The following is a 24,076-nucleotide window of genomic DNA, read 5'->3' as shown; positions in this document are numbered from 1 at the left end:
TCCGTTCCCAAGGTGGACATGGCTATAGCCAAGTTGTCCCGGCGCACTCTAGTCCCTGCAGACGATGGGTCTAGCCTGCAGGACCCTCTAGACCGGAGGGCAGAGTGCACCCTTAGGAGGGGTTACGCGGCGGCCACTGAGGTAGCCACCTATCTACGCTCTAGGCTTAATCAAATCCAGACGGATGTGGACCAGAGCGTATCAAGAGACGACATCCTGGCAGCCTTCAAGTCAGCCAACCTGGCTATGGACTTTTTAGTTGATTCCTCCCAGATGCAGCTGAAGCTGGCCGCCAAAACTATGGCCCTAGTTTCAGCTGCCCGCAGACCACTCTGGCTGAAACCGTGGATCGCGGATAACGCATCCAAGTTTAACCTTTGTGGGCTCCCCTTCGAACCAGATAGGTTATTCGGGTCTGAATTGGACAAAATAATGGAGGGGCTCTCCGATAAAAAAGGGAAGAGCCTCCCCCAGCAGCCCTTTCGGGGACGCCCCAGACAGGAAAAGAAGGGCGGAGGTCGTCCTGGGCAGCAGTCTAGGCGCAGAGATTGGGGGGGGGCCGTCTCGTAAATATCCGAGACGCCCCCGCAAACCCACCAGGGAGGCAAAACCCTCCTGACTATGGGCCTCCTCGAGGCTCTTGGATAAGCCCTGCTGCCCCTGCAGTGTCTCCTCTAGATTTTCCCTTACCCCTCCCCCAGATTCCCGTGGGGGGTCGTCTTACCCATTTCAAAGACTCTTGGAGCCGGTTGATTGCAGACCCCTGGGTCCAGGACATAGTTTCCGCCGGGTACCGGGAAGATCTTATCTCTCTCCCCCCACAGAGATTCATCGCCACACGAAACTTCGGGTCTGCCAAACAGGTGGTCCTAGAATCTTACATTCAGGACTATATTTCCAAGGGAGCCCTAGAGGAGGTACCGGCAGGGGAGAGGGGCCTAGGGATTTATTCACCAGTGTTCCTGGTTCCCAAGAAGACAGGAGATCTCCGGATGATCATCGATTTGAGATTCCTCAATCGATTTATAAGGAAAACAAGGTTTCGCATGGAAACCATAAGGTCAGTCAGCCATATCCTCAATCCTGGGGACGTCATGGCTACTCTGGACCTCAAGGATGCGTACCTTCACATTCCGATCCATTCCGCTTCCCGGAAACTCCTCAGGATCGCGGTCCAGATTTCAAGGGTTTGCAGGCACTTTCAGTTCGCTGTGCTTCCCTTTGGAATCTCTTCTGCCCCCCTTATCTTCACCAAGGTGGTGGTTTCGGTGGTGGCAGCTTTGAAACTCCAAGGACTGACTATTATTCCTTATCTGGACGATTGGCTTTTCATAGCCTCTTCAGTTCCGATCCTTACCCACCATCTTCAGGTCGCAATCTCTTTTCTCTTCCGCCTAGGCTGGATTATCAACTGGCAGAAGTCGAATGTGAGCCCATCGACTTCAATCCATTACTTAGGATTCGTGGTCGACTCTGTGGAGATGTCCCTCCGGTTGACTCCAGAAAGGAGAGAGCGGATTCAGGACCTGGCAAAGGTCCTTTATGTCCCTCGTCGAGTCTCTATCCGGACTCTCATGAAGATGCTGGGGCTCATGTCAGCGGCTGCGGATGCGGTCCCTTGGGCGCTTTGGCACCTCCGTCCTCTTCAGTCGGAGGTCTTACACCTATGGAACGGCAGCCCTGCGGGGCTAGATTCCCTGTGCTCCCTGTCCGGTCAAACCCGAAATTCCCTCAGATGGTGGTTTCAGCTACCAGCAGGGAAGTCTATGACCCAACCAGCTTGGGTCATATTGACTACAGACGCGTCCCTTGTAGGTTGGGGCGCTCACCTGGACGGATCCCCAATTCAGGGATCTTGGTCTCCTCTGGAGCGGCATCTTTCCTCCAATCTTCGCGAGATGCGAGCTATCCGGCTAGCCCTCCTTCACTTTGCGCCTCAGATCCGGGGCAAAGCAGTGAAAGTCCAGTCAGACAATATGACTGCAGTTCTCTATATAAACAAACAGGGAGGCACAAGATCATTGCCCCTTCTGTCAGAGATCGGGGTAATTCTTCGGTGGGCAGAGCTGAACCTTTCCCATCTATCTGCCGTTCATATTCGAGGCTCCCTCAATATGATAGCGGACCGCTTAAGTCGAGGATTACCGACCATGGAGTGGTCTCTGCATCCGGAGATCTTCAGGCAGCTAGTTCACAGATGGGGTATGCCAGAAGTGGATCTCATGGCAACCAGGTTCAACGCCAAGGTGATGAGGTTCTGTTCCCTCTACAGGGAAGACAACCCCCTGGCGATAGATGCTCTGTCAATACCGTGGAGGTTCAGGCTGGCTTACATCTTCCCTCCCTTTTCCATGATACCGAGGGTATTGATGAAAATCTGTCAGGATCAGGCCTCGGTAATAGCCATCATACCGTTTTGGCCCAGAAGATCCTGGTTTACCAAGCTCATTCAGATGAGTCGGGGACAATACTGGAGACTCCCCCCGGAGCAGACCCTGGTGTTGTGGGACACTCACCTCTGCCTAGATCTGCACTGGTTCAACCTGACAGCCTGGAGGTTGATCAGTCCCTTCCCAACATAGAAGGGCTTTCCGAGTCGGTCCTGAGAACTTTGTCGCATTCCCGAGCAGAGTCTACAAAGAAGGCCTACTCCAGGATCATGAGAATCTTCGAGGCATGGTGTGATTCCAGACAGGTGGCGTCTGCAGATCCGCCCCTTCCTGCGATACTTCAATTTCTTCAGGATGGATTAGATAGAGGCCTGTCTCCATCTACCTTGAAGGTACAGGTTTATGCCATCTCGGCCTGTCTCAACAGGCCACATTCTCGGGACCCACTCATCAAACGCTTCCTGAAGGGAGCTGAAAGACTAAAGCCTACTATACTGAAACCTATCCCCCAGTGGGATCTTTCAGTAGTGCTCAGGGGGCTAGCATCTCCCCCCTTCGAGCCCTTGGAGGAGGTAAATTTTAAATTTTTGACTTTAAAGATGGTCTTTCTTCTGGCTATAGCTTCAGCCAAAAGAGTTTCTGAATTGCAGGCTTTCTCCGCAATTCACCCGTACATTATTTTTCTACAGGATAGAGTACTCCTGAAGTTTTTACCTTACTTCAGGCCTAAGGTGCCTACTTTCCAGAACATCAATCAGGTAATATCTTTACCAGTTTTGTTTACAGCCTCCTCCTCTGATACTCCAGCTAGAGACCCGCTGGATTTCAAGATGCCTCCAGATCTATGTGGATAGATCTAGTGAGTTCAGGATAGATGAGAATCTTCTTATCCTGTTTGCCGGTAAGTCTAAAGGCCGTAAAGCGTCTAAAGCCACCATTAGTCGCTGGATCAAGGAGGCCATTATGGAAGCTTTCGTCTCCCAATCCTTAGATCCTCCTGAGTTTGTGAGGGCCCATTCTACTAGGGCGGTCTCCACCTCAGTTGCGGAGAGAAGACTCCTCCCCTTAGAGTTGATCTGTAAGGCGGCCTCCTGGAGCTCTGAGTCAACCTTCATCTCCCATTATAGGATAGATGCTAGGATGGCAGAGTTTTCGGCTTTTGGGCAGACTGTTCTTAGTTCTGCCAGGCATGAGGACCCTCCCTAGGGGATTCTTCTTGCTATCTCCCCATCTGTGCTGCTGTTGAGGACGTAAGGGAATCGTTAATTTCTAACGATAATTTGTTTTCCCTTAGTCCTAACAGCAGCACACAAATATCCCACCCTAAATACATTATGCTTGTTAAAAACAAGGTGGGCTGGGGGGTGATCTCCTCCCTTTCTGGGAGCTGAAGATCGTTTATTGGTTCTTGGGCTCATTAAAATTCCGCCGGTCCTACCAGTCCACAGGGGCAGTTAACCCCATCTGTGCTGCTGTTAGGACTAAGGGAAAACAAATTATCGTTAGAAATTAACGATTTGCGACTTAAAAGGTCACAATGGCATTGAAAAAAGACACAGAGGGAATGAATTTTCCCCATAGTATTTAGCAGAACACAGAACCTTCTGTTTAGTGTACTGCATGTAAACCATGTTTGTCTGCAAGAGTATCAAGTGATTGCTGTAGCAGCCATAGCCGATGCTGATGAGGTCCCCTCAAGTACAGGAACATCATTCCTTTTTGTGGTAGCTTTCTGAGATTTTTGTGTGGGTTTTCCTCAACCCAAAGATCTAATATTTACATACTTGCAAACTCTCCTTGAATGTCTAGGAGGTTCCTAGAAAAAGATGAAACCTCCTAGAAGAGTTGGCAAATCTCCCAGGTGCTGAGGAATCTCAGATCATCATACTCAGCCCCCGCGGCCAAGTACACAGGAAGGTGTGGTGTCACTGCACCTAAAGGGGTGTGATCTGGAAGAAAGTGGATGTGGCTTAGATAAAGGGGGTATAGCTAGTCCCCTAAAAAACGTACACCAGTGCGCACCAGCACGGAAGTTGTCAAATATGAATATATACACGACACCAATATTCATCTCTTGGTTCCTGTTCCAGTATAAAATAAGGAATATTCACTTTACCGTTCTCCCACAAATCCTGTCCCATGCTTACCTGGTCCCTACCAGCCTCCACTTCCTGCTCCCGTGTTGTCATTCTGGAAATGACTGGTTAGCCAATCAATGGCTGAGGCATATTTTTTTTTCAAACACCCAGTGATTGGTTGAGCAGGAATTTACTGTGTGTCAAGAGGAACCAGGAAGGGGAGAACCGCAGGGAAACGGTCACCACCGGAAAAAGAAACCTAAGCAAATATGTTTTTCTTTCCCATTTAGGCGACTGTTGCTGCATTTGCTGCCAGTGAAGGTCATGCCCACCCAAGAGTTGTGGAGCTTCCAAAAACAGATGAAGGCCTAGGATTTAATATCATGGGAGGCAAAGAACAAAACTCCCCTATTTACATTTCACGTATTATTCCTGGTGGTGTGGCAGATCGCCATGGAGGACTGAAACGTGGGGATCAGCTTCTATCTGTCAATGGAGTGGTAAGGGTCCCCCCTGTATTTACTAGCTTACCTTGTATGGTTATTAGCACCCTTTATCATTTGATGATAATCTTCTGTATAAGGCCTCATGTACATGACCATGTTTTGCATCTGTGTCTGCTCTGTGTCTTTTGCGGATTGCACATGGACCCATTTATTTCTATGGGTCTTAAAAAAAAAATGTACCGAACATGGATGCGGCAAATTAGAGAAAATGTACTAGAGGAGGCCAAGTGCAGAAGAATTGTAGGTGGTGAACGCCCCTGGGTATCTGTGTCTTATTCTCTCCCTATAGCCAACACCTGGCTGCAGAGCTCAAGCAGATACCATGCCTGCTACACCAGTATTTATGCTCTTGTAGCATCTCTATGTAAATGTGCTTTCATGTTGGTGTGGCCTAACACTCTTTATCATAACTGTAGAGATGCCACATTATCGGGATACAATTATAAGATCGTTGATGTTTGTTGCTCTGCAGAGTGTGGAGGGAGAGCAGCATGAGAAGGCGGTGGAGCTTCTGAAGGCAGCACAGGGAACAGTCAAGCTGGTTGTACGCTATACACCAAAAGTGCTGGAGGAAATGGAGGCCAGGTTCGAAAAAATGAGGACGGCTCGACGTCGGCAGCAGCACAATAGCTACACGTAAGAGAAGTGCATTTACCTTCTATTTATTACACTAGCTACAGGAGGCAGCAGGTCACCTATCACTGGCGGAAAGTCCTGTCTTTGGGCTTAAATCTTTTTCATTATATAATGAAAAGTAAATTTTTAGGATCCCTGCTTCCTGACATTGAATAGAAACACAAAAGCATCAGACGTTTCTTTAATAACCTAGACTCCAGACTAATAGCACTTAACTATGTCCATACAGTCTAATAAATCCCAATTTAAAATCCAGATTTATCATTGGTTTACAGTTTACACCACTTTAATGGTGCCATATTGGCGCTATAATTTGCAACTTTTCACACTGTTTGCCACTTTTCAAAAATGATGAGAAAAATGTGCAAGGCATAGCAGGAGGTAGCAGGGCCAGTCGCAGCACAACTATAATCTACTTGTAATGGCCATTTACTGTATATGGGTTGACACAGCAGGCAATTATTGGGAACGGTGTTTCTTCTCGATAATTGCCTGCTCATTACAGAAAGTGAGAACTGCATTTACATGCAGCATTCATCTCCTTTGTATGGGATCAGGGATTGCGACTGCAGTCTCTGGTCCCCATAGAGAATCATTGTTTCTGTCTGCTGCATAGAAACAATGATTTAGGTTACTATATCAGCAATGCTTTCAGCCAAAGAATGACCATTTGCGTGATCATCTGGTGATTGGTGGCACCTCTACACAGGGCAGTTATAAGGAATGAATGTTCCTAGGGGAGCTCCTACCCAATAACTGGCCTGATTGTTGGCCCTTGAAAAGGGGCCTTAGGTTATAGCTCATAGTTGGTGTAGATTTAATTTTCTGGTGCACAAACTGCCAGAAGATGCATCAAATTTATTAAGAGATGTGTGTCACATCTTACTCCAACAGACTTTAGACTAAGGGGGTCATTTATTAATTTGAAATATGCCTAAATTAGGCATATTTCAGGTGCATCATTTTCTACGGTTTTAGGCGTAGAAAAAGGTCTAAATGTTAAGACAGCTAGGAAGCTGTCTTACATTTACAACTAGTGGAGGATCCGCCGGAGTTATGAAGAAGCCGGCGCTTCTTCATAACTCCAGTGGATCCATCACCAGTTTACGGGTTTATTAAGACCGGCGTCTAAAACGCCGGTCTTAATAAATGTACCCCTAAGGCTACTTTCACACTAGCGTTTTTACTGGATCCGGCAGGGTTCAGCAAAAACGCTTCCGTTACTGATAATATAACCATCTGCATCCGTTATGAACGGATCTGGTTGTCTTATCTTTAACATAGTCATGAACGTCATTGAAAGTCAATGGAGGACGGATCCGTTTTCTATTGTGGCAGATTGTAGCAGACAAAAACTGATCCGTCCCCGTTGACTTGCATTGGGGGTCATGCCGGATCCGTCTTGCTCCGCATCTCAGGACGGAAAGCAAACTACATGTTGCGGTTTGCTCTCCAGTATGGGAACGCAACTCAACGGAACGGAATGTATTTTGGAGAATTCCGTTCTGTTCAGTTGAATTTTGTCCCCATTGACAATCAATGGAGACAAAACTGAAGCGTTTTTTTCCGGTACTGACACCCTATGACAGATCTCAATACCGAAAAAACTAAAACGCTAGTGTTAAAGTAGCCTAAGTCTGGTGTATGAAATGCTTGTCTAAGTATATTTGCCACAAGTATAATATAAAGTTGCATACCTTTTGTGCAGTGGATGATATATCTACATAAGACTATACATTTGTTTTGAAGACTCCTGATTATGTTTCTACTCGTAGCCTAAAAAAATCTGCTCATGGCTACTTAAATTGTACGCATACACATTGCCCCAGTACATGGCAATGTGCAGGCATAATTGACTCACTAAAATACTGTATATCCCATATGCCACAATATATGAGTAATGCAGGCGATCAGATGTAGACAGGCACCCCTTAGCCACTTTCTGCTTGTTCAGTGTCTGCGCAGAACTTGATCTAGTGATTTGCAGTCTTGGTAGTGTCATCATTAGAATATATTTATTCATCCATGTAGGAAAAGGTGACTGTTTCCAATAACGACTGAAAGAAGACTGAATACAGCTCCGGAGTAATATACAGGCTTAGGACTAGTACATAAAATGCAATCCATTTATTCAGTTTTATGTAGATTAGAACTGTATATGGATTGCACTATTTCATGCACCTTTTATTACATCTGAATTCCCATGTCTGCAGTTATTAAACCAATTCAATGGTATTGTTACCTCCCTCATGGCTCATTTCCCTTTCTGTTGTGTATACATCTAAATTGTAGCTGTTCATTTAATAGTCCACGTATAATACAATGTATTTCTGTCATCCACCTCGTGGAGAAATTACTGCGGCATCCTGTAAAACCACTTCACTTCCACGCCATTTACCTTTCCTTCCGCACAGTTTATAATCCTGCTCATGAACACATTTAGAATCCTCCGGGTAATTGTAAAATGTACGTGATACAAGTAAATGATACAGGTGAAGGGCATCATGAAAAGTTCTGTATTATAGTAGAAGTCATGGAGGTCGTAGAAGTGTGAGGAGCCTTTAAATAATGGCCTCCCACGCCATGAGGCATATTAATCATATCTTTATAGGAAGAAAAAGACACAGGCCCATCAGCTCCAACTTTTCTCAGATCAATTATACAATATTAATTGTTATCATAACCCTCAGTGCCATTTTCTATCAGATAATCATCTAGCCCCTTTTTTACAGTATCTGCCATTCCTACCTCTTGGTAGGGAATTCCACAGTCTGACAACTCTAACTGTAAAGAATCCTTTCCTGAATTGATGTCTAGGTCGTCTTTCCTCCACATGAAATGAATGTCCCCTGGTCTTTTGTAATTAAATCATGTGCCAGTTCTTTGCATTCACCATATACATATTTGTACATGCAAATGAGATCACCTCTAAAGAGTCTTTTTTCCAAACTGAACAGGCCCAATTTTTAAACTTCTTGTGGTAAGAGAGACATACCATCTGAACCCTTTCTAGCTCCCCTATATCCTTTATAGTATAAGGCTGACCTTATCAGCGATTTTAAAGGGGTAATATTACATTAGGATCACAGGTTTTTATCTTTCTCTAAAATCTCATTTGCTTTTGCAGCTGCTACCTGACATTGAGTACTGCTACTTAGCTGTTTTTTGCCAAATTACCCATGTCCTTTTCCGTGTTCTGTTGTCCCCAGTTCTATTACATTTAATGTGTATGCAGACATACTATTAAAGTGGCCTAGGTGCATTACTTTATATTTATCAACATTAAAGGGGTTGTCAGGGTTCAGAGCTGAACCTGGACAAAACCCCTTGTTCCCTCATTCAGCTCCATTTCATGCTCCGATGCTCCACTTTGCCCTGCGCTGCATTGCACACGGCAAGGGCTGTTTGTTTACCTTTTTACACTGCTAGGTGGAGGCTTCGGCCTAGCAGTGTTTCCGGTGACGTCACCGGCACTAACTGGCGGTCTTTAGCACTGTCCTAGCCTGTTTAACAGGCTAGGGCAGCACTAAAGACCGCCCATTAGTGCAGGTGACGTCACCGGGCTCGCTGCTAGGCAGAATCCTCTGCCTAGCATAGCCTGGTACATCACTGGATCTTAAAGAGGACCTTTCACCAGAATAAAACATCTAAACTAACTATACAGCCATGTAGAGCGGCGCCCAGGGATCCCCCTGCACTTACTGTTATCCCCGGGCGCCGCTCCGTTCGCCCGGTATAGCCTCCGGTATCTTCATAGTTAGGCTCCACCCAGGGGAACCTGCCGGCGTCTCATTCTTCCATGCTGTATCGCTGGCCAATCGCAGCGCTCAGTTCATAGCCTGAGAGAAAAAAAAAACTCTCAGGCTATGAGCTGAGCGCTGCGATTGGCCAGCGCTACAGTATAGGAGAAAGAGACGGCGTCAGGTTCCCCTGGGTGGAGCCTAACTATGAAGATACCAGAGCCTATACCGGGAGAACGGAGCGGCGCCCGGGGATAACAGTAAGTGCAGGGGGATCCCTGGGCGCCGCTCTACATGGCTGTATAGTTAGTTTAGAGGTTTTATTATGGTGAAAGGTCCTCTTTAAGTAAAAGCCCTTGCCCTGCACTATACAGTGCAGAGCAAGGGAGAGAATCGGAGAGGCTGAATGGGGGAAGAAGGAGTTATGTCCGGGTTCAGCTCTGAACCTGGACAACCCCTTTACAATTCATCTGCCACGTTCTTGCCCATGCTGCCAGTGTAATCAAGCTGGGTTCCCAGTATCCTACACAGTTTTGTGTCATTAGCAAAAACTGACACTTTACTCTCAATCCCGTCTAGAAGATCATTATTAAAAAGATGAAAGAGAATTGGCCCTTAATCCTTATGGTTTGCCGTTGCTGACTTTAGCCCATTTTGAGTATGTACTATTTTCTACGACTCTTTGTTTTCTGTCCTGTAACCTATTCTTTACCCATGTGCATATACATTGTCCTACATTTGTAGCCTAAGCTCAAGGCTCTTGTGTGGTGCAGTATGAAATGCTTTTGCATAATCCAGATATACCACATCTGCCGCATGACCACCATCTAGATTTGGACTTACCTCCTCATAGAAACCAAGCATGTTGGTTATGAACAGCCTATTTTTCATGAATCCATTCTGGTTATCAGTTATTAATTTATTCACTGCTATATACTTTTGCAGCTCATTTCCTAAAATATCTTCAAATATTTTACATACTTACATATCGTAATGCAGGTCCAGATAATGCATAGTGTATGTTTTATGTCCCAAAAGAGCTCAAACTCAATGGCAAAATGTTGGTTCCTCCATACATACATAGACTATTCGAGCATCCGCCAGACAGAGTTGACATAAGGGAAGACTAAATTGAATAACTGACAGTCAGCATCATATACTGTAGTTCAGTCCCAGCAAGGACACAGGATGGCACATGTCACAGCGATTCACCCTTCCGCTGGCTCACCAGGGAGTAAATCTCCATGACTTCGGGGGCCCAGGACCAATTACCCCAGCCAGTGGCACCCTGCTTTGGGCGGGCAGCCACTGAGAGGAGGTAGCAGCAAGCTTAGGCTACTTTCACACTAGCGTTTTTGCTGGATCCGGTAGGGTTCAGGTAAAACGCTTCCGTTACTGATGATACAACCATCTGCATTGACAATGAATGGGGACAAAACTGAAGCATTTTTTATGGTATTGAGATCCTATGACAGATCTCAATACTGGAAAATAGAAACGCTAGTGTGAAAGTAGCCTTAGGGAGCTGGCTGTCCCAACCTGGACTCTCAAACCAAACCCGTAGGCTCGAAGTTGGACAGAAGAGCAGTTCTGAACCGTAGTCCCTAGGCTGACGTCCTGTAGAATAGCCGCTGATGACAGGGGCAGCCACCCTTTTATTTCCCTCAGTCGCCATTTCAGTGCATTAGCCTCCATAGGATTGGTGGGAGATAATCGTGGTTGTTCCATCATTGGTTGTCAGTTCAATCTTACTGTATGACACAGCTTTTCCACTTCAGCCAGACAGTCTGAACAGATCGTTATACACAGCAGGAGGGCTAATGCAATCCACAGGTGATGTCATCAGCAGGTCCTTTCCCATACATCTGCTGGGTTATTGGTCAGACCATAAGGCACCACATAGTTGATTCAAGTTGCTGTGGAAGTCAGGCAACTACTGGAAAGACACCTTAAACAATAGCTCATGTCCCTGACTGCCTCCCCAAAACGATGGACAAAGAAATCGTACACCTGGCGCAAATTAAGAACAATTCACCCCACAAGTGGCCAGATGTTATCATCAGTGGCCATTATTTCGTCACAGTAGGTTCACCACAGTTGGAGAGCCACAGGCTAGGAAATACTGCCCAAAAATAAAAGGGTTTGTCTGATGGTAGATACTAGAGATGAGCAAATTCCTCAAAAATTCGATTCGGTCGGTTCGCCGAATTTTCCAAAACGATTTGATTCGATCCGAATTCATTTGTGGCGAATCGCGTTAAAAAACAGCTATTTCCTGGCTGCAGAGAGCCTGTATAGTAGTGTAGAACACTGTGCCTTGCAGCAACTCACATAGTGAGTCTGCTGTGGCAAAGAAGAGGTTCCAGCACTTGTATGTAGTTTCGTTGCGTAGTCTTTATTTCCAGTAACAGCTTTACATCTATGGACACATCCTTTTACTCTTGCACAATTGACGCGTTTCGAACTTTACGTTCTTAGTCGTAAATGTAAAGTTTGAAGCGCGTCAATTGTGCAAGAGTAAAAGGATGTGTCCATATATGTAAAGCTGTTACTGGAAATAAAGACTTTGCAACGAAACTACATACAAGTGCTGGAACCTCTTCTTGTTTGCTGCTTATGATTGGAGGACTTACCTGGTTTGTTCCGTGCACGTGGGGCAATGGATGAGTGGTGAGCTGGACATCATTATATGGACTGTATGAGTCTGCTGTGGTAGTGAAACAATACTGTGAGTCAGTATGACACACAGATGACAGGCGTTGCTCTTAGAATCACTGCACACTTCACTTCTTTGGGCAGTTACAGGGCCAAAACTGACCAAATAACTCAAGTGTGAACTCAGCCTTACAGGTCGATGTTAGCGTCAGGTATAAAGAACCGTGCAGAGGCCCAAGATCCTACTATAACGTGAAAGAGTGCACTTCTTTTACACTGTCGTCAGCTGATTCCACATAAATGTCTACAGAACCTGTTCTATTAAACGCTTATACAAGTAGAGCTCCCAGAGTGGAGAGGGTGTCAGCAGTAAGTTTGTGTTGACGTCACTGATTATTTTGCCCTTCCTCTGATCCGTCAGAACAATGACCCCCAAAAAACGCATCCTGTCTGTTGAGCATTCACTTTCACTCTGTCAGCATTTGGCCAGTAATCCATCAGTATTGCTAATGCCCCCCCAAAAACAGGAGTGGATCCAAAACAGAGATGACATGTAAATTGAATATTTGCATGTCTTCTGTGTTTTGTACCCACTCCTGCTTTTGGCTACCAAATCATAAGCCAATTCTGATGGGACCATACAGGCCTTACAGCTGCTACACAGACAGGATCCATTGTGTGTCTCATTTTTACTTCCTTCTGACAGATCAGAAGAAGGGTCAAATAAATAATGACGTCAACCAGGCCAAAAAGGCAAAATAGTGGCCCAGTCATGGAGTGGGGAGGGTGGGAACAGCATGAGAAGTCCACAGAGTGGCCCAATGACATAGTGGGGAGGTGGCAGCATCAGGAGACCACAGAGTGGCAAGGTGACAGAGTGTAGAGGTGGCAGCAGCAGCATGAGGAGGCCACAGAGTGGCAAGGTGACATAGTGTTGAGGTAACAGCAGCATCAGGAGACCACAGAGTGGCAAGGTGACATAGTGTGGAGGTAGCAGCAGCATCAGGAGACCACAGAGTGGCACAATGACAGAGTGTGGAGGTGGCAGCAGCAGCATGAGGAGGCCACAGAGTGGCAAGGTGACACAGTGTTGAGGTAGCAGCAGCATCAGGAGACCACAGAGTGGCCCATTAACATAGTGTGGAGGTGGCCACAGCATCAGGAGACCACAGAGTGTCAAGGTGACATAGTGTTGAGGTAGCAGCAGCGTCAGGAGACCACAGAGTGGCAAGGTGACATAGTGTTGAGGTAGCAGCAGCATCAGGAGACCACAGAGTGGCAAGGTGACATAGTGTGGAGGTAGCAGCAGCATCAGGAGACCACAGAGTGGCACAATGACAGAGTGTGGAGGTGGCAGCAGCAGAATGAGGAGGCCACAAAGTGGCAGGGTGACATAGTGTTGAGGTAGCAGCAGCATCAGGAGACCACAGAGTGGCCCAATGACATAGTGTGGAGGTGGCAGCAGTATCAGGAGACCACAAAGTGGCAATGTGACATAGTGTGGAGGTGGCAGCAGCATGAGGAGGCCACAGAGTGGCACAATGACAGAGTGTGGAGGTGGCAGCAGAAGCATGAGGAGGCCACAGAGTGGCCCAGTGACATAGTGTTGAGGTAGCAGCAGCATCAGGAGACCACAGAGTGGCAAGCTGACATAGTGTGGTGGTGGCAGCATCATCAGGAGAGCACAGAGTGACCCGGTGACAGAGTGGGAAGGTGGGTGGCACTAACAGTACCCTGCTGACGATGATGATTGTAAGAAGAAGCACTTGGCATCAGATGGGTGGCAGCATCAGAATAGTAGCTGAGGCAGGGAGCTAGAAGAAAACGGTCTCTTTTGTCAAAGTGTTCGTGTGGCACGATGGATGATCTAGTCTGATGTATCAGGCATTGGTGGGTGGAAATCCTGGCTGATCCACGCCTGATTCATCTTGACAAATATTAGTCTCTCCCCATTTTGGGTGGACAGGCAAATTCTCCTTGGGGAAACTATGGCCCCCGGCCTACTAAACACCCGCTCTGATGCCACACTACTGGCCGGGCAGGACAGCTTTTGCAGGGCAAACTCGGCCAGTTGCGGCCACAAATCTAGGACAAGGTTTAGGATGAGGACATTGCCGCAGGACCAACCACAGGAGAACATGCAGGCGGAAGCAGCGTCACCTAGCCAAGTTGCTAATTTGGCTGGGCAGGAACCACATTTGCCCAGTGGGCCGTAAAGGACATACAGTATATTGTCCTTGTCCGTAGTTACAGCTCCACACGTCGGAGCTGCCGTGCACTTTGGCAGACACCGACAAGCTCAAGGACTGGCCCACCTTCTGTTCTACATACAGTATGTGTGCAGGGCTGGTACTGCCTTTTTGGCAAAGAAATGATGGCTTGGGACTCTCCACCTCGGCTCACCACTTTATGGTGACGATGCATATGTTGACGCAGGGCCGTGGTGCCAACATTGGCACCATGGCCACACTTCACCTTCTGCCCACAGATTCAACAAATGGCCATGTTCACCTCCCCCGACGGCTTAACAAAAAACTGCCACACGGCAGAGTAGCTGATTTTACCCCCAACACTTTGCACTGACTGATTGCTACCGCCACTATCTCTGTGAACCCCTGCACCACTACTTTCCAGGCCGGTAGGCTCATGCAAAGTGGCTGGTGTACCCCAGGCACGTTTGGCTCCCGCCCTCCCACTAGTGCCACCCTGCTGACTCCCGGCCACGCTACTGACTTTCTGGCTCCACCGCTGCCTCACGCGCAAGCTGCCACCCTCTTCTCCCGATGATGATGAAGCCCCTTCGTCACCCGGCTCCCAATTTCAATCGGCTACATAATCATCGAGTAGGTGATTTTGCCCCCAACACTCCGCACTGACTGACTGCTACAGCCGCTGCCTCTGTGAAACCCTGCACCACTACTTTTTGGGAAGGTAGGCTCCTGCAAGGCACGTTTGGCTCCCGACCTCCCACTGCTGCCACCCTGCTGACTCCCGGCCATGCTACTGACTTGCTGGCTCTGCCGCTGCCTCACACGCAAGCTGCCACCCTCTTCTCCCGATGATGATGAAGCCCCTTTGTCACCCGGCTCCCAATTGCGAGCGACTACATCATCATCGAGTCCTCTCTGCACGTCACAGATGTCCTCCTCAGCGGTCTCTGAGCCAGGAGCCTGACTGCTCGCAACACCAGCTCCCACACCACTCTCTTCATCACTACTTGCCCACCTACCGGAGGAAGCAGCGGATGTCTCCTCCAGATCTTGGCTAGGCAGTAGCTGCTGCAGACTGTGCTCTAGTAGCTCGTCCTCGCTGTATAGTGGAGCTGAGCCCACAGCATATAATACTTGTTTGAATGAGGGAACAGAAAAGGACAGAGGCAGGTTGAGGACAGGTGAGGGCACAGGGCCTGCTCCTGGGCCATGCCAACTAAGGGTTGTTGTGTCAAATCCACTGATTCTTGGCTGGGGGTGTCTGATGTCATTTGGGACGAAGTGGATGACCAAGTCAACCATTCAAAAACCACTGGGTTGCTGGTCAAGACACGACCGTTAGATGACACCAGGAGCTCAGGCCTCTGGAAGTGAACAAGGGCTAATAAGACCCCAATAATAAGAACGTTTTGCTGGAATTACAGAGCTGTATAATGGCAATTTGGATCCGCAGTCAGTGCAGCAAGGTGTAATAGGAATGTTCTTGTCAGGGCTTTTTTTCTCAGAGAAAAGGTGGTGGAACTCACGACCCCTCCCCTGGCCACGCCCCTACCCAACCCTAGGACCACCCCCTATCCACCCCTAGGACCGCCCCCCCACCCACCCCTAGGACCGCCCCCTAAAACCGCCCCTTTAGAGAACAGGGATGCAAGTAAAATTTGGGGGGGGGCTATAAAAGTCCAGCCCAGCAAAGAAACCCCCCAGATGGGGATGACACTGTTAATGGGGGATCTGGGGATGGCACTGTTAATGGGGGATCTGGGGATGGCACTGTTATGGGGTGGAGGATCTGGGGATGGCATCCACAGATCCCCCATCCTATAATAGTGCCATCCACAGACCTCCCCCCCATCCTATAACAGTGCCATTCACAGACCCCCCCACCCCATAACAGTGCCATCCACAGACCCCCCCACCCCATAACAGTGCCATCCACAAACCCCCCCACCCCATAACAGTGCCATCCACAGACCCCCCTCCACCCCATAACAGTGCCATCCACAGACCCCCCCATCCTATAACAGTGCCATCCACAGACCCCCTCCACCCCATAACAGTGCCATCCACAGACCCCCCCACCCCATAACAGTGCCATCCACAGACCCCCCTCCACCCCATAACAGTGCCATCCACAGACCCCCCCACCCCATAACAGTGCCATCCACAGACCCCCCCCATCCTATAACAGTGCCATCCACAGACTCCCACCCCATAACAGTGTCATCCACAGACCCCCCATTGCCACTCCAGTACAGTTATAAAATGTGTAATTAAATAAATAATGATTCATGCTGCCCCCTCAGTAGTATAACTTTCAATATATTGTACTCACAGGGCTACTGTTATCGTAATGCAGGCCGGCCGGGCAGACGAGCGGCAGCGTCACTGACTGACGTCACGTGCCTGCGCCGCCTGCTTTATAAATGAAGAAGGCGGCGCAGGCACGTGACGTCAGTCAGTGACGCTGCCGCTCGTCTGCCCGGCCGGCCTGCATTACGATAACAGTAGCCCTGTGAGTACAATATATTGAAAGTTATACTACTGAGGGGGCAGCATGAATCATTATTCATTTAATTACACATTTTATAAGTCTCTACTGGAGCTGCGGGGCCGGAGCACAGTGAACGCACCGGCCCCCAGCTCCTCCTCCCAGTCCTTCCCCGCTGATACATCGCAGCCTGCGATGCTGGAGCATGGCAGGCTGCGATGTCAAAAGGTGGCGGAACACCGTTCCGGTGCGTTCTGCCAGAAAAAAAGCCCTGGTTCCTGTTACCCAGGCTGTAACCTCCCCTACTGAACCCTGTTCTGCTTCAATACTGTGGAATAATTCCTCCCTATCCTTTCCCTACACTTCTAATGCTCTTTCCCTGAACTTCTATTGTGCAAAATATATGTTTTTAAGTCTTTCCTAGCACTGTCCCTAGCGCCTGCTTAATGTCCCTGCATTAAGTACACTGGAAAATGGCTGAATCCAAGATGGCTGAGGCTATTTAGAGGGCTGTGACATCACAGGGCTGGCTGCTGATTGGCTGCATGCATGGCATTGTGGGTGATCCCTCCTTCCCAGAGTCCCTTGCTCCATGTCCTAACATGTGCAGCAGCCAATTTAGGAAAAAGATTTGTTACCACGAAGCGTGAGGAAATTCGGATTCGGTGAGAATCTAATAATTCCTGAAATTCGGATGGAATTCCACTTCGTCAGCTTCGATTCGCTCATCTCTAGTAGATACCCTTCACATAGCAGATTTGTTGCATTTTCTGCATCAAAATCTGTGCAGAATCTGCTCTGAATTCATTTCATGGAAAAAGCAACATGTTAATTGCTGGTGCTGATGCTGTGTTGAAATTCACATTGAATTCAATCAAAAACGGTGTCAAAATCAGCACCAAAAACCGACACAGCACATAGTTGAGATTAATTAAATTCTCATCCACTAGCCTAGTAGTGTATAATTCACTGAGGATTTTACCTGTGCAAATCTACATGTATAACCCATAACATTTCCGCTATGTGTGAATTTACCCCTAGGGTTAAATGATAAAATTCTGCCTGAGAGGAGCTCTCACAATATCTATACAGTTCCCACTGGACTCCATTCTTAAAGAGGATCTTTCATGAAAGGTCCTCTTTAAAGTGTCCCTGTACTTTGGGAACACTTTTTGATCAGTGGGGGTCTGAGCACTAAGACCCCTGCTGATCTCTAGGACGAGGAGAGAGAAGAGCGCACATACCGTGCTCTCTCACCTCGGTGCAGGAGACTGAATCAAGACGGGCCCATAGACTTTCTATTGAGTCCTGCTGCGAGGAGTGAGTGCTTATCTCTCCTCATTCTAGCAATCGGTGGGCGTCTCAACACTCAGACCCTCACCGATCAAAACTTTTCATATGTCGCCATGACAAATCAAAATGATTCCCAAAATATAATGCCACTTTAACCTCTTAAGGACACATGACGTACCGGTACGTCATGATGTCCTGGTACTTAAGGACACATGACGTACCGGTACGTCATGTGTTGTTCCGATCACTGCCGCCCGGCCGGCAGTGATCGGAACCCGGTGCCTGCTCAAATCATTGAGCAGGCACCTAGGCTAAATGCGCGGGGGGGTCCCGTGACCCCCCCATGTCGGCGATCGCGGCAAACCGCAGGTCAATTCAGACCTGCGGTTTGCTGCGATTTCTGCAGTTTCTGGTCCCCGCGGTCCCTGAAAAAGTTTTATTCACCCCCCCCCCCCCCCTGCACCCCCGAATGATTTTTATGGTGGCGGGAGGTGCAGGGGGAGGGTTGCGGGCGGTGTGGGCGGTGCCGGAGGCGGGCGGTGCGGCAGGCGGGATCGCGATCCCCCGCCCGCCTCCCCTTGAAAATTCATTGGTGTTCAGTGGGTATACCAGGGTGCCAGCACATTGCTGGCACCCTGGTATAAACGGCTGACATCTGCGATGCGATGTCAGCCGTTTAACCCTTTCCATACAGCGGTCCTTATGGACCGCTGTATGGAAAAGGTTAACAGCGCAGGGAGCTCCCTCCCTCTCCCATCGGGGGGCTGCTGTGCCTTTGCAGCCCCCCGATGGAGAGGGAGAGAGCCCCCAGACAGCCCCCCGAGAGATCCCCTCCTTACCCTTCCCCGTCTGCGAAGTTCTGAGCAGACGGGGAAGGTTCCCATGGCAACAGGACGCCTCTCAGGCGTCCTGCTGTCCATGGTGCTGAACAGATCTGTGCTGAAAGGCATAGATCTGTTCAGTGTAAGTAAAATACAGTGCAGTACAATATATATTGTTCTGTACTGTATTATACAGACATCAGACCCACTGGATCTTCAAGAACCAAGTGGGTCTGGGTCAAAAAAAAAGTGAATAAAAGTGAAAAAAAAGTAAAAATCAAAAAACACATTTATCACTGATAAAAAATGAAAAAAATAAAATTCCCTACACATGTTTGGTATCGCCGCGTCCGTAACGACCTGATCTATAAAACGGTCATGTTACTTTACCCGAACGGTTAACACCATAAAAATAAAAAATAAAAAACTATGATGAAATTAAAATTTTGCCCACCTTACTTCCCAAAAAAGGTAATAAAAGTTATCAAAAAAGTCGCATGTACGCCAAAATTGTAACAATCAAACCGTCATCTTATCCCGCAAAAATCATACCCTACCCAAGATAATCGCCCAAAAACTGAAAAAACTATGGCTCTTAGACTATGGAGACACTAAAACATCATTTTTTTTGTTTCAAAAATGAAATCATTGTGTAAAACTTACATAAATAAAAAAAAAGTATACATATTAGGTATCGCCGCGTCCGTATCGCCCGGCTCTATAAAAATATCACATGATCTAACCCCTCAGATGACCACCGTAAAAAAATAAAAATAAAAACGGTGTAAAAAAGCCATTTTTTGTCATCTTACGTCACAAAAAGTGTAATAGCAAGCAATCAAAAAGTCATATGCACCCCAAAATAGATGCCAATCAAACCGTCATCTCATCCCGCAAAAAATGAGACCCTACTTAAGATAATCGCCCAAAAACTGAAAAAACTATGGCTCTTAGACTATGGAGACACTAAAACATTTTTTTGGTTTTAAAAATGAAATCATTGTGTAAAACTTACATAAATAAAAAAAATTGTATACATATTAGGTATCGCCGCGTCCGTGACAACCTGCTCTATAAAATTACCACATGATCTAACCTGTCAGATGAATGTTGTAAATAACAAAAAAAAAAACGGTGCCAAAAAAGCTATTTCTTGTTACCTTGCCGCACAAAAAGTGTAATATAGAGCAACCAAAAATCATATGTACCCTAAACTAGTACCAACAAAACTGCCACCCTATCCCGTAGTTTCTAAAATGGGGTCACTTTTTTGGAGTTTCTACTCTAGGGGTGCATCAGGGGGGCTTCAAATGGGACATGGTGCCAAAAAAACAGTCCAGCAAAATCAGCCCTCCAAAAACCAAACGGCGCACCTTTCACTCTACGCCCCGCTGTGTGCCCGTACAGTAGTTTACGGCCACATATTGGGTGTTTCTGTAAACAGCAGAGTCAGGGCAATAAAGATACAGTCTTGTTTGGCTGTTAACCCTTGCTTTGTTTGTGGAAAAAATGGGTTAAAATGGAAAATTAGGCAAAAAAATGAAATTTTCAAATTTCATCACCATTTGCCAATAACTCTTGTGCAACACCTAAAGGGTTAACGACGTATGTAAAATCAGTTTTGAATACCTTGAGGGGTGTAGTTTCTTAGATGGGGTCACTTTTAGGGAGTTTCTCCTCTAGGGGTGCATCAGGGGGCTTCAAATGGGACATGGTGTAAATAAACCGGTCCATAAAAATCAGCCTTCCAAAAACCATACGGCGCACCTTTCCCTCTACGCCCCGCTGTGTGGCCGTACAGTAGTTTACGGCCACATATTGGGTGTTTCTGTAAACGGCAGAGTCAGGGCAATAAAGATACAGTCTTGTTTGGCTGTTAACCCTTGGTTTGTTAGTGGAAAAAATGGGTTAAAATGAAAAATTAGACAAAAAAATGAAATTCTCAAATTTCCTCCCCATTTGCCAATAACTCTTGTGCAACACCTAAAGGGTTAACAATAGGGTTGTCCCGATACCGATACTAGTATCGGTATCGGGACCGATTCCGAGTTTTCTCGGCGGTACTCAGCCGCCGATACCCCGCCCCGATACATAAATAGAATACTATGGGCGTAACTATGGGCGGGGCCCGGTGCAGTCACTGTACTCTTACACCGGGCCCCGCCGCTCACCGAAGTATTTATAAACGTGAATCCTTATCCTGTTGTTAAGTTGAACTAACGCTGCCCTCTCCCATGTTCCCCTGTATCCCCTTGTATCCCCACAGCACTTACTTAAGCTTCCATAGCAGGCAGAGCAGACGGCAGCAGTAACGTCACTCACTGACGTAGAGCGCCTGCTCCGCCCACTTTATGAGTGAAGCAGGCGGAGCAGACGCGCGACGTCAGTGAGTGACGTTACTGGTGCCGTCTGCTCTGTCTGCTATGGAAGCTTAAGTAAGTGCTGTGGGGATACAGGGGAACATGGGAGAGGGCAGCGTTAGTTCAACTTAATAACAGGATAAGGATTCACGTTTATAAATACTTCGGTGAGCGGCGGGGCCCGGTGTATTGGGGGACACTGTTATGAGGGGGATCTGTGGATGACATATAGCAGTGTCATCCACAGATCCTCCCCATAACAGTTCCATCCACAGATCCCCCACCAAATAACAATGCCATCCTCAGATCCCCCCACCCCATAACAATGCCATCCACAGATATCCCACCCCATAGCAGTACCATCCACAGATCCCCATAACAGTGCCATCCACAGATCCCCCATAACAGTGCCATCCACAGATCCCCCATAACAGTGCCATCCACAGATCCCCATAACAGTGCCATCCACAGATCCCCCATAACAGCACCATCCACAGATCCCCATAACAGTGCCATCCACAGATCCCCCATAACAGTGCCATCCACAGATCCCCCATAACAGTGCCATCCACAGATCCCCCATAACAGTGCCATCCACAGATCCCCCATAACAGTGCCATCCACAGATCCCCCATAACAGTGCCATCCACAGATCCCCCATAACAGCGCCATCCACAGATCCCCCATAACAGTGCCATCCACAGATCCCCCATAACAGTGCCATCCACAGGTCCCCCATAACAGTGCCATCCACAGATCCCCCACATGACAGTGCGTCATCCACAGATCCACAGATCCCCCAAAACGGTCACATGACATTTAAAAAAAGTATCGGTATTCGGTATCGGTGACTACTTGAAAAAAAGTATCGGTACTTGTACTCGGTCCTAAAAAAGTGGTATCGGGACAACCCTAGTTAACAACGTATGCAAAATCAGTTTTGAATACCTTGAGGGGTGTAGTTTCTTAGATGGGGTCATTTTTGGGTGGTTTCTATAATGTAAGCCTCGCAAAGTGACTTGAGACCTGAACTGGTCCCTAAAAATTGAGTTTTTGTAAATTTCTGAAAAATTTCAAGATTTGCTTCTAAACTTCTAAGCCTTATAACATCCCCAAAAAATAAAATATCATTCCCAAAACAATTCAAACATGAAGTAGACATATGGGGAATGTAAAGTCATCACAATTTTTGGGGGTATTACTATGTATTACAGAAGTAGAGAAACTGAAACTTTGAAATTTGCAAATTTTTCCAAATTTTTGTTAAATTAGGTATTTTTTGGTGCAAAAAAAATTATTTTTTTGACTCCATTTTACCAGTGTCATGAAGTACAATATGTGACGAAAAAACAATCTCAGAACGGCCTGGATAAGTCAAAGCGTTTTAAAGTTATCAGCACTTAAAGGGACTCTGGTCAGATTTTCAAAAAATGGCCTGGTCCTAAGGTGTAAAAAGGCTGTGTCCTTAAGGGGTTAAGCTTTTAGGCTCCTAGTAGTGTGTTTGTGTGTACTAATAGCTCTTTCTGTCATAGTAAGACGTTTTTTGTTCTTGCTGACCAACATCTCTTCTTTTCTTTCAGGTCTCTTGAGTCTCGAGGGTAATCGTCCGTTCTTATATACATTCCAGAGCATTCATGAGCTCCGGAACCTCCACTATGTATTTACTGGCACAACTCATCTCTCACCCGTGTACAATATTTATTCCAGTTGTGTTTGTATGAGAGAGTCCCAAAGGCACGTGATGGTGTGCAGAGGATGTTGTGAGGAGCCTGGGCAGAAAACAGAACGGACAGTTCAGATGATAGCTACCATGTTTTAAAGACCTTTGTATTTTTGTGTTTTTTTCTAATGAGTAAAGGCAAGCTTGTATCTGAAGACTAATCAATATTGCCATTGCAACCCTGTGGTAAACATATGGTTATTGATGGAGACAGGGAGCATTATCATCTAAGAGTAAGGGCTTTATTACACCAACAGATTATCTGACCAATTTCTGTCCAATCAGACCAGTAGTTGGTGTGTATGGCAAAAGATCTGTGTATGTAAACAGCCATCTGACCAATGATTGGTCAGAAAATTGAACTGGGGCTCACATTATGAACAAGATTTGATCCATGGTTACCATAGCCACTTCTCTCCCAGTTATCGGAGACTGGGAACCCCTTTTGATATTGCCAGGCAGGGTGGAAGGATTGAAAAAAAGATTCTTTAACCAGTGGTCCGGTTCCAGCACCAAGCTCCGTTCTCCACCACTTCTGGTCTCCACTAGACTGGAAGCGTGACATACCATCTATACACAAGCCAACACTCCTGGCCGATCAATAACTTTAGCGGTGATGTTGTCGGACACAGCTCTTGACCACTGGCACTGCTGAGGTAATTAATTGGCCTGCAGTGGTGACATGTGTGGATGGCACATCATACTCCGTGCCCAAGGGGAACTGGATACACAGAAGAAGGGAATTTGGCATAGGAACCAGAACACCAGTAAGAGGACAGTCTTTCTGTTATCACTGCAGCGTACCTCACCATATTATAAGGTGTTTCCTGTCTCAGAGAATCCCTTCAAAATAAAGTTAAAAGGGTTTTCTGAATATTTTAATGTGCCTACTGCAGGGACAAAAAGAAAAAAAACTTAAACTCACGTTCCTAGCCCCTCTGATCCAGCACTGTCACTTGGTCCCCTACGCTGGGCTGCAATGGTGATATTGTGCATAGCGCTGCTAGGATTGGTGACTGCTAGGATTGCTTGCCAGGGAGTAAGGGGGGCAATTGCCCTTTGGGGAACTCTTTCAGATGAGGGATAGCATTGAGTGATGTCACAGCTATGTTTGCTGGGCTTATGGCAGCTTGATCTTGGTGATAGGTCTCGTTAAAATGTTTCATTGCATGTATTGTA

At 47.0% G+C, this 24,076-nt stretch overlaps 1 protein-coding gene across 1 annotated transcript in view; it reads left to right on the top strand.

Moving 5' to 3' along the window:
* The window catches only part of LIN7B (lin-7 homolog B, crumbs cell polarity complex component), a 45,172-nt gene extending 21,661 nt beyond the window's left edge, over positions 1–23,511 (top strand). The window contains exons 4-6 of the mRNA XM_040433518.1: positions 4,759–4,968; positions 5,447–5,610; positions 22,758–23,511. Coding sequence (XP_040289452.1) covers positions 4,759–4,968; positions 5,447–5,610; positions 22,758–22,779 — 396 coding nt within the window. The 3' untranslated portion in view covers positions 22,780–23,511. The remainder of the gene's footprint in view (positions 1–4,758; positions 4,969–5,446; positions 5,611–22,757) is intronic.
* The last annotated feature ends 565 nt before the right edge of the window (positions 23,512–24,076 follow it).

The sequence above is a fragment of the Bufo bufo genome, chromosome 1 (genome assembly GCF_905171765.1).
Source record: "Bufo bufo chromosome 1, aBufBuf1.1, whole genome shotgun sequence".
In the NCBI taxonomy this organism is placed as follows: Eukaryota; Metazoa; Chordata; class Amphibia; order Anura; family Bufonidae; genus Bufo; species Bufo bufo.
This window is presented reverse-complemented; position numbering and strand designations above follow the sequence as displayed.